The 10333-nt window shown below is 35.7% G+C and overlaps 2 protein-coding genes across 11 annotated transcripts; one reads left to right on the forward strand and one right to left on the reverse strand.

Moving 5' to 3' along the window:
* Positions 1-916: 916 nt before the first annotated feature.
* Positions 917-3905, forward strand: LOC122317404 (chloroplast stem-loop binding protein of 41 kDa a, chloroplastic). Of its 3 annotated transcripts, none has more exons than XM_043134487.1 (6): positions 917-1407; positions 1525-1646; positions 2418-2520; positions 2603-2741; positions 3216-3337; positions 3514-3905. In XM_043134487.1, the coding sequence occupies exons 1-6, from the start codon at positions 979-981 to the stop codon at positions 3694-3696; spliced, it is 1098 nt and encodes a 365-aa protein (XP_042990421.1). In that variant the 5' UTR covers positions 917-978; the 3' UTR covers positions 3697-3905. The 3 variants fall into 3 exon arrangements, with proteins under 3 accessions (XP_042990421.1, XP_042990419.1, XP_042990420.1); XM_043134485.1 differs by having other exon boundaries at positions 919-1407; positions 3060-3337; XM_043134486.1 differs by having other exon boundaries at positions 920-1371; positions 3060-3337.
* A 600-nt stretch (positions 3906-4505) lies between these two features.
* Positions 4506-9870, reverse strand: LOC122316022 (RAN GTPase-activating protein 1). 8 transcript variants are annotated; one of them, XM_043132445.1, is made up of 3 exons: positions 9516-9870; positions 9283-9408; positions 4506-6478 (listed from the first exon to the last, which is right to left on the reverse strand). In XM_043132445.1, the coding sequence occupies exon 3, from the start codon at positions 6465-6467 to the stop codon at positions 4848-4850; it is 1620 nt and encodes a 539-aa protein (XP_042988379.1). In that variant the 5' UTR covers positions 6468-6478; positions 9283-9408; positions 9516-9870; the 3' UTR covers positions 4506-4847. The 8 variants fall into 8 exon arrangements, with proteins under 8 accessions (XP_042988379.1, XP_042988378.1, XP_042988380.1 ...); XM_043132444.1 differs by having other exon boundaries at positions 9262-9408; XM_043132446.1 differs by lacking the exon at positions 9283-9408 and having other exon boundaries at positions 9655-9870.
* Positions 9871-10333: the final 463 nt, after the last annotated feature.

Consider the following 10333-nt stretch of genomic DNA (forward strand, 5'->3'; position numbering starts at 1 on the left):
AGTTACTTTTATTATAAAATAAATCTAACATAAGTATAGTAATATAAATAACCCTAGAGGCATTTAAACTCTGTCCCAACTTTAAATTAACATTTATTAGTAGCATCCCTTGTATTAATGACCTTTACCATAATCCATGCCAATCTAGAAGAGATTTGGTATCATGGCTTTAATGCACCCATTCTTGCAAACATGGAAGTTTCTCTTTTTGCAAATCAATCTTTCCTGTCATTTAATGAATTCCCTAGCATGAATTAAGGAGTTCATCAATGCATAAAATTATTAGGCACTCTCAAAGAATAGATTAAAAGAAAACAATACTTTCATCCTATTATAATAAATTATATATTTAAATTTTTTTTATATAAATACCAATTTTAATTGACAAAACCCAATTTTCCTCGTTTTGTTCCATTCTCTTGATTTTTTGTGTTGTAATATTCTGTTTTCAAACCTTTCATGTGAGTCCTGCAGGTTTGCGTCAGTAATTGTTGCAATTTTCTTAACCGTAGTCTGTCATGACCCAAATGTTTGGAAAAAATGCATTTTTAAGAGAAGTGCTGTATATTTTATAAAAGTGGATTAAAAAATTGATGTAATTTTATGTAATTTATTTGATCTATTTTATAATAAAAATAATTTTATAATCTAATATACTGCATCAAAATACGTCAGTTTACAAGTTTATTTTTATGAAATACCATCATCTCTAAAATATTTATATTCAATTAATCCATGAAACTGGTACTTATTTATCCTTTCCAATCTTAAATTCAAAAAATAGTTCTAAACTATCAATAGATTTTACTTTGTACTTTTCATTTGTGTTCGATCATTAAATTTGGAGTGAAAATGATGATTATCCACCAATTTTTTAAGTTACTTTTTTGCATGTTAAAAAGGAAGGTAGGCCGGCCGTTACCTTTATCTTGTACTAACAAAACCGCTGGTTCTCCTACAACCATAGCGCTCACAAAAATGCAGTCAATGGCCACTCTTGCTTCCTCATCCTCTCTGCTCCTCTCCTCTCCACCCTCCAACTTTTCTCCACCTTCTCTTTCTTCTGCTCCACGCCTCTCTCTCCCTTCTTTCTCTCACTCCAATGCTCTCTCTTCCTCCCTCTCCATTTCTCTTCCTTTTCTCACGTACCCCACTAGTTCTAAACGCTTTGCTCCCTCTGCCTTGAGTGTCAGGGCCAGTGCTACAGAGAAGAAAAAGGTCCTCATAGTTAATACTAATAGTGGTGGGCATGCGATTATTGGGTTCTATTTTGCAAAAGAGCTTCTGGGTTCTGGCCACGAGGTCACGATATTGACTGTTGGTGAAGAGAGCTCGGACAAGATGAAGAAGCCTCCATTTAACAGATTCTCAGTTAAGATCCACTCTAAATTAATCACTAATATCTGTGTGTGTGTCTCTCTCTCTCTGTTATTTCAATACGGATTTTTAGTGATATGTAATGGATATAATGATTCTCTATGATTTACAACACAACTTATTTTTGTGTTATTCGCAAATTTCCAGGAAATTGTGAGTGCTGGAGGCCGGACCGTGTGGGGAGACCCGGCAGAAGTGGGGAAGGTTGTTGGAGGGGTAGCATTTGATGTGGTTCTGGACAACAATGGCAAGGACCTGGATACTGTAAGGTTTGTTTTGTTAATTCTTGAAAATCAATCTTCAATCCCGTTGTTTTTGGTATACTATGACTATTTAGTTGAAGTCTGTCAGCTATCCTGCTTGATAGAACTGGAACATTTTGATGGGCTGCCTTCTAGAAGTTAATGGACCCAAGGAAATAAAGATCATATTGTGTGTTTGCCAACTAAATATAGTATATGATGATAGATTTCCCATACTTTTTGAGTTCTAGTTTTGAAAAAAACCAATGATTTTTCAACCATTTTTCAATGTTGGTTTAGGACCTTATTCCTTAAATGAGCTCTGGGTTATGAGATTATACCCAGCTATATTATGAATGACAAAGCTATAGAATTTCATACCAGACGTGGAGCTTCTGAATGCAGGGAACAGGGAGTCATTGAGTGAGCATAATTCGAGTAACTGGAGCATAAATCCTCCGGTTCTACAAGTGAAAAAAATACGAATCCCCATTTTAGGTTATAAAAATTACTGAAGTATTGATTGTTAAACAATCACACTTGCAGGAATATATGCTCTAGATTCCTACACTGCACACTAAGCTCCAATGCCCCACCATTTATGCCTCTTTTTAAACCCGATATGTCAAATGGCAAGTTAGTATGTGGTAGTTCATTAACATTGATTCTTAGTAATATGCAGAAATGCACCAAGTAATTGAAACTAAACACAATAATGACAATGGAACAAAAGAAGAGAAAAAATCTATATATATTCCAACCGTAAGCTTTTATTCTAACATCAATCTGCATATGTAGGCCTGTGATAGATTGGGCAAAGAGTTCAGGCGTCAAGCAATTTCTGTTCATAAGCAGTGCTGGAATTTATAAGCCGACAGAGGAGCCTCCCCATGTTGAAGGAGTATGTTGTGTATATAGAATCCAACTAGTATACAAGATATGCTGAGTTTTCTCTATTGAATGGGAATCTTTACCTTTAACAGGATGTCGTTAAAGCTGATGCTGGTCATGTTGGAGTGGAGAAATACATTTCAGAAGTTTTTGGTATTTGGTCAATATTCCGTCCGCAATACATGATCGGATCTGGCAACAACAAAGATTGTGAGGAATGGTTCTTTGATCGTAAGTGTATAATCTCAAGTGCCCAAAAGAGAAGTTTAGAATCTCACACACCTTTTCAATTACTCATTTTTCATGGCCTTGCTGTAAGATAGCAATTTTATTTTGAGCCAACAGTGGCCCAATACTCCACAAAACCTTCACTCATTTATTCTGAGGTTTGTTTCATTCATACCTGGATTGTGTTTGCATTCTTTTATCTCCTTTTACCCATTCTTGGAATGGTTTTAACTGAATATGCCATGTCAATCTATCCTCGGCTTAGTGATCACAATATTCTTGAAAACTATGCACACAATTATACCAACTTACCAATTGCAGGAATTGTTCGGGACAGACCAGTTCCAATCCCTGGCTCTGGAATGCAACTCACAAACATCTCTCATACTAGGGACTTGTCCTCTATGCTTACTCTAGCCGTTGAGAAACCAGACGCTGCATCTGCTAATATTTTCAACTGTGTAAGTGACCGTGCAGTGACATTGGATGGAATGGCCAAACTATGCGCCCAAGCTGCTGGTCGCCCTGTTAACATCATTCATTATGATCCAAAAGCAGTTGGAATTGATGCAAAGAAAGCTTTTCCTTTCAGGAACATGGTAATTAACTTGTCTTTCTTCTTGCCAGTAAATGGTTTGGAAGATAGTCTGTAATGAATCAACCCATTAATAAAAGTCAGTCAGAATAGGAGACATTTAGGGCATCAGATAACCATATTGATTTAAAAACTGTTGACAGCGTCACAGATAATTTACATTATTCATGCACTGTGCAGCACTTCTATGCTGAACCAAGAGCTGCCAAGGACATTTTGGGCTGGCGTAGCACCACAAACCTTCCTGAAGACTTGAAGGAGCGGTTTGATGAGTACGTAAGGATTGGAAGAGACAAGAAGTCCTTGAAATTTGAGATAGATGACAAGATCTTACAGTCGCTTAAAGTACCAGTGGCTGTATGATCACCCAAACATTCAGTGATATCTATCCATTCCACAAGGCTATATATATGCAAAAATCGATGTATTCAATATTATCATTTTCAATGCATAAAATGATACGATTCAAGTTCTTATCCATGTCGCAAACAAAACCTAATTCTGCAATCTTGAGGGAAAGAAATTGTAGCTCTGAAATTTTGGATTGTATTAAGGAAAATTCTTCTTGTAAACACACTTCATGCACTGATTCGCTCATCAACATTGATATATAAGGTATATGTTTAACAAAACAATATAAATTGAAGACATAATTTTTATGAGATAAGAGATTTTCTTCTTATTTCAAAAAATTTTTTATATAAAAGATCAACGGTACACGAATTGGTGCACGAAATATACTCCTAACAAAACACTTGTATTAATATTGGATGTTGCTCGACATAATTTCCCATTACACGTTTTCAGAGAACTGGTTTTATCATACGAATGTTATATGTAGATTTTTCCACCATATAATTTACGAGCATCCCTTTTGCCAAGGAATCTTAAGTTAATGTTAGCAAACAGCAAACGAATAACTGAATAAGCGTCTCTCTGCACCCGAATAAAGGAACAGAACTTTCTTTTATTAAGAAGAAAAAGAAAAGGGGAACAAGAAATTGAAAAGAAAAGTTCAATGGGATAATCACAGAGCAAAGATGTATGAGAGATCTCTCAATCTGAAGTTAACCTTGCCAGTAAGCAGTATAATCAGTATTACGTGACCCATTCAGAAACTGAAATCAAAGTCCTATCTGAGATACTTGTCTTTTCTTGAGAATCACTTCAAATTTCAAAGTAATAATCTTCATGCTGATTAAATATATTAAGAATTCAGAATAATAATAAAATCTTAAAAATAAAAATTACTTTCTACTCCGTCTAAACATAAAATTGTCCACAGATGCAATACTAAAAACCAAGTCGTAAGCTAGGGAATGTCCTTTAAAACTGTTATGGTTTCCAACCTAAACTACCACAAATAGATCTATTAGGACCATTACACTCGGCTAAATGCAGCAGAACTTGCTAAATACAAAAGCATACTTGTTAACCCAAAAATCAGGTCTGGACAAGATTCAAATCAGATCAGCGCGCAGGCAGCAGACTACTGCCTTGAGTTTGAAACTCTATCACTCTAGCTTAATCTCAAGGTTCTTGAGTTGTGATTCCAATTCATCCTCGTTACCAGCTCCATCCTCTTCTGTTGTCTCGTCAAGATCTTCTCCTTCAGGGTCATTCTCATCCAAAGGCCCCAGCAAACTGGGAGAATTCTTGAATATAAGTTTAACCTCATCAATCCCTTCATCAGATATGAAATTAGAGTCAATATTTAGCAACTTAAATCCAGGTTTGTGCACAACAGCCTGAGCCAAGAGCCTGGCCCCAACCCTTCGAATTGAGTTTGTGCTCAGATCAACTTCATTTAAATGATGCAGGCCCATTTCCAATGCCTTACTCAACACACTTGCACCTTCATCCTTCAGTTCATTCTCAGACAAGTTTAACTTAGTAAGATATTGTTTTGCTGCTATACAGGCTGCTAAAGAAGAGGCAGCTTTGGCAGTAATGTCATTTCCAGCCATTTCCAGAACTTCAAGTGAAGGTGCAGAATCCTTGAGGGCATTGACCAGGGCTACCGCCCCCTCATCCTCTAAGTTAAGGTAACTTAGGTAAACCTCAGTGAGATCAGTGAAGACAGATACAGATTTACTCAGAGCAATTCCAGCTTCCACACCAAACATGTTGTCACGCAAATCAAGCTTCTTTAGATGGGGGCAAGACCCTAGTGCTTCAGATAAGGATACTCCCCCTTCAGAGCCAACCCTCGTGGAAGAACACCGGAAATCCTCCAATGCAGGAGAATGCTTCACAATCTCAGATATTGCAAATGCCCCTTCATCTCCTGTCATGTTGTTGTGAAACTGAAGAATCCTCAGCTTCTCAGTGGAAGGAATAAGCTCACAAACTGCTCTTGCAGCTTCCTCTGATATACCATCATTCATCAGATAAAGTTCCTCCAAATTCTTCTGTGACCTTAGCAGGGAACCAAATGCCCTGACACCCTTTTCACCCATGGCATTGTTGGAAAGGTCCAAATATCTCAAAACACAACCTTCCAAGGCTGAAGAAAAGATATTCATAACCTCAATTGCTTCTTCCTCTGGCCTTCCAGCAATAAAATCAGATAGGTCTACTTCTGTCAATTGATCCGTAATGGATAATAGAATGGGTTCAGCAACACGAGCAGCACCCAAGCCAAAACTTCTATTGCTAAAACAAATCTTAGTGTATGAGTTTTGTTCCCTAAGTGGTTTTAGAAGCTCTTCAGCCTCCTCTGCCTCAATAAAAGCCCTACGACCTCCAGATATATCAAAGACTGTTTCATTAGCAACAGTAACTTTCTCAGATATCATAACCTCTCCATCCTCTTTTGTTCTGGGGCCTCTTTTAAGAACTTCCAGCATAAGCTTACTTGACTCTTTGGCATAAATTTGCACAGCAGAACTCCCATCGCCATCTGGCTCCTTCACAAAGTGTTGGTTTGCAGTACCAAAAGAAATATCTTCTATATACTTGGCATCTTCCTCAGCATCTTCTTTACTCAGCAGGCCATACTTCCTTGAGAAAATGGATGGAGTTGTAAGGTTCTTGATCATTCGATCTACAAGCATTAGCCTCGTACTCTGGCTAGGGGGCCACAATTTGATTGGCAATGTTCGGTGTTGAAAAGTTTGTGTTGAAGAATCCATGCCAAAGAAACCTGCAACCAAGTCAATTTTTTTTATAAGTAAAATAACATTTTATTGAGTGAATATGCATAGCCCAAGTACACAGGAAGTATACAAACAGCAACACCTAATTACAAAGCACACAAAAACCAGTACATAATTAAACTCAGGGGAGAACATTCATTGAACTAACTTAATCCGATAAAGCCAAAAAGATCCAAAAACACTTCTGGCTCAACAACATAATTACTCTAGTATTTAGAGCAATCAAGTTAATTTCTTTCATAAAGTTCTCAACTACTGCAATTGAAATTTCTTTAATAGGCAAACAAACTACTTGAATTGAAATTACAATTTCTTCAACACACAGATAACCCTTTTTTTGTGCCTATGCCTCAACCACTAGGGCACATAGGTGCACACAAAAGAAAAAAAAAAATAAACAAGCGAAGACCCCTCCTTATAAGATAAACAAGCCAAAAAGTAGAAAGGAGCATGGTGCATCAGGAAAAAAAATAAAAATTAAAAAGAATTACAATGCGGTTACAAGAAACCTACATTCTGAGGTGAAAGTTCATTAAAAAAAAAATGAAATAATACAATATGCAAAACTCAACATCACACTGATTAATTTAGTATGCACTCTATTGGAATTGAAATTTTTTTAAATCGGTAAAAAACTACAGGAATTGAAATTACAATTTCTTCAACACACAGATAACCCCTTTTTTTTGTGCCTATGCCTCAACCACTAGGGTGCACAGGTGCACACAAAAGAAAAAAAATAAACAACCGAAGACCACTCATAAGATAAACAAACCAAAAAGTAGAAAGGAGCATGGTGCACTAGGAAAAAAAATTAAAAAAGAATTACAGTAAGGTTACAAGAAACATATATTCTAAGGTGAAAGTAAGTGTGTCAAATCGTGTTAACGGGTCGTGTTCATACCGTGTCAAGACATGTATATTATATCATATGGGTAAATCCGAACCTAACCTGTTAAGCTTATCGTGTCAAAATATCAAATCCTAACACAACTCATTAATATAACAAGTCGTGTCGTGTCAACCCATTTATGTAAATGGATTAAATAGATCCGAATTTAACTGGTTTGAGCTGATTAAATTTAGCATAATTTTATAGAATGTTAAAATCACAATATCTATAAAAATTATAAAACTAACTACAAATCCAAAATTACAATCCAAACAATAAAAATATCGAAATTAAAATTCTAAAAATGTTACTTTTAGGTATAAGGGTATAATTGTAACATTACCTTTTTTAACGTGATAAAACGGGTTAACCCGTAAACAATCATGTCTTAACAAGTCAACCCATTAAGACTAAACTCAAACCTGCTATTATTGTGTCGTGTTCATGTTGGGTTAACAAATCATGTCACATATTGCCACTCTTAGGTGAAAGTTCATAAAAAAAAAAAATGAAATAACACAATAAGCAAAACTCTACTATTATCGTGTCGTGTTCATGTTGGGTTAACGAGTCATGTCACATATTGCCACCCTTAGGTGAAAGTTCATAAAAAAAAAAAAATGAAATAACACAATAAGCAAAACTCTACATCACATAATGATTAATTTAGCATGCACTCTCCAAGAAGGGAACAACTAGCATTGTGCCAAGAGTGATGGTGAAGTGGTGCTGGTGCAGTAAAAGTAGCAACAACAGTTGCTGCAATGGCAATGATTGTGGTGTGCCCCTCACAGTATTGGCCCTAGGGTTCATAGTACCAGCAGCAGTGATGATGGTAGCACTGATGTCAACAATACAAGAGTCAAGTACCTTCAGTGAAGGAAACAACATCTTGCAATATATACCAATGTACAGGGGTGGTGTCATTAAAGGAAATGATATCAATTATTCCTCTCATATACCATTGTGCAGTTCTGTGAAAGCATCCTAGTAAAAAGGTGGTGGAGTGATACGAATTTTAGTTTTCCTATCAACCAAAAGTATATCCAATATTAAAATTATCAATCACATGATTTTGCTTACAGATTTATAATCTCCAAATTAATTTTTTTTATTGGCACCGGGTGTCCAACAACATAATATATATAAAACAAGAATATATATATATATATATAATCTCCAAATACTATAAAACAAGAATATATTTTTTTGATAAGTAAAAAACAAGAATATATATTTGAAAGGGAAGAAGTTCTAACACACTCAATGATCCAAAACTGATGGCTCAAGTAAGAGATTCTGAAAATGGTATTGCATAAACCATGAAATTTGACACAAGAAACAGAGAAACAAACAACTCAACAGTTCCACTTCTTCATATTTAGAAAACTTGATACAACAGATGAGTTTTTCTGTCCAAAATCTACTAACATTAATTCAAAAAACTCAAGAAGCAAATCACAAGATCATAACTACCTACATAACAGCAAACTTTCACACTAAATCTGTACATTTCTTTGGTGTTCTTACAGAAAGGGTACCGATAATATACCTTGTTATAGCTTTGATTTTTAGTTTGCATTCGGTTGATCTGTTGTATGATGAAAATCAAAGATCTTAATCCTCTCGTACCCCAGAAAGAAGGTACAAACTCAACTTGCTTTCTTCTCTAAACATTTCCTAAACATCATTATAGGTCAAGGTTTCTGATCTAAGCAACATCTTAGAACTTCAATCCAACACTTTTGTAAAATCAATTAACAGATCTAGATATTGAAAAAGGAACATTCACTAATCATACAGGAAATGACAGATGTAGAAAAGTATAAAAGGCTATTCTGGTTAGAAGACTTATCTAAGAATGATGGGAAACAAAACCTTATAAGGAAATAGGAGTACCGATGTAATCCCAGACTTTCTTTTCAACTTATTAAACTTCTCCACAACCAATCAAAGCAAAAAGGCCAGGAACAAAGCAAAGAGAAAGCAGCAATCATTTCAACTAGTCAAGCATTGCACCAAACCCTACGAGAAAGACCGCGTGAAAATTCAGAATCATTCGCTAGAAAATCGCCTGTCAGTTCCATTTACGCTAAATTGCAAAGAAAATCCAAGGAAAAGTTGGAGTTTACAAGGGCCGAGTCAACACTTAGTCTGTAGGTGCCATAAGTTAACATTCCAAGCATCCAGTTATTTTCCGAAGTATTGCCAGCAACCAAACAAACAGTAAAGCGGAAAAAAATGAAACAGTGTAAAGAGATGATCGAAAACCTAAGAGCTAATCGGGAGAGAAGAATAAACTATAAACCCTAGAAATTCAAGGGTAACTGAGAAGAGAAAAATATTCTTGTTGTTTTCCTTCCTCCTCTTGAGTCTTTGTTTCTCTTTAAAGCTTCCGAGGATTTCGAGGCAAGTGGTGTCGTGGGTAAAGACAAATCCAAAAGAGAGTAGCAGTGAAGGAATTGGAGGGAAATGATGAAAACCTAATCCTAACTTCAAAAAATATATATGTTACATACAGTCGGAAATGTAGTCGGCGTGCAGTCGGCTGTACAGAATGAATAGAAAAAAATTATAAAAAAATTATTTTATATTCAGAAAGACCTACATGAATTATAAAAAGTTATAAAAATAATTTTTTTTTTTCATATAGGTCCCGTATTAATTTTTTTTTTACAGCCGACTGCACGCCAACTGTATTTCCCGACTGCACAAATCATTTCTGAATATATATTAGTGAGGGAGGAGCAAACTCAAGTGTAGGCTTTGGAGACGGAATGACTAAAATGTCCCCCGAGTAACTTTTTATTACGTTCTTAAAATTGGGCTCTGGACCTGAATTGGGTTCAAGTTCAACCTAAATTTGGGAACGTTCGAATTTTTCTCATATTCACCTCTTTCGGAAACAAAAAGTCAAAAGAGTTTTCTCATGATATACTACAAAATAAAG

This window comes from Carya illinoinensis, chromosome 7 (genome assembly GCF_018687715.1).
Source record: "Carya illinoinensis cultivar Pawnee chromosome 7, C.illinoinensisPawnee_v1, whole genome shotgun sequence".
Classification (NCBI taxonomy): domain Eukaryota; kingdom Viridiplantae; phylum Streptophyta; class Magnoliopsida; order Fagales; family Juglandaceae; genus Carya; species Carya illinoinensis.

Excerpts from the sequence above, each read along its gene's own strand:
- LOC122317404 (XM_043134485.1), top strand. The coding sequence starts at position 979 with ATGCAGTCAATGGCCACTCTTGCTTCCTCATCCTCTCTGCTCCTCTCC. Across the intron at positions 2,742-3,059 it reads TGAGGAATGGTTCTTTGATC|GAATTGTTCGGGACAGACCA; the intron begins GTAAGTGTATAA and ends TACCAATTGCAG. Across the intron at positions 3,338-3,513 it reads CTTTTCCTTTCAGGAACATG|CACTTCTATGCTGAACCAAG; the intron begins GTAATTAACTTG and ends TGCACTGTGCAG.
- LOC122316022 (XM_043132441.1), bottom strand. The coding sequence starts at position 9,569 with ATGCTTGGAATGTTAACTTATGGCACCTACAGACTAA. Across the intron at positions 6,479-9,532 it reads TTATGGCACCTACAGACTAA|GTTTCTTTGGCATGGATTCT; the intron begins GTGTTGACTCGG and ends ACTTGGTTGCAG.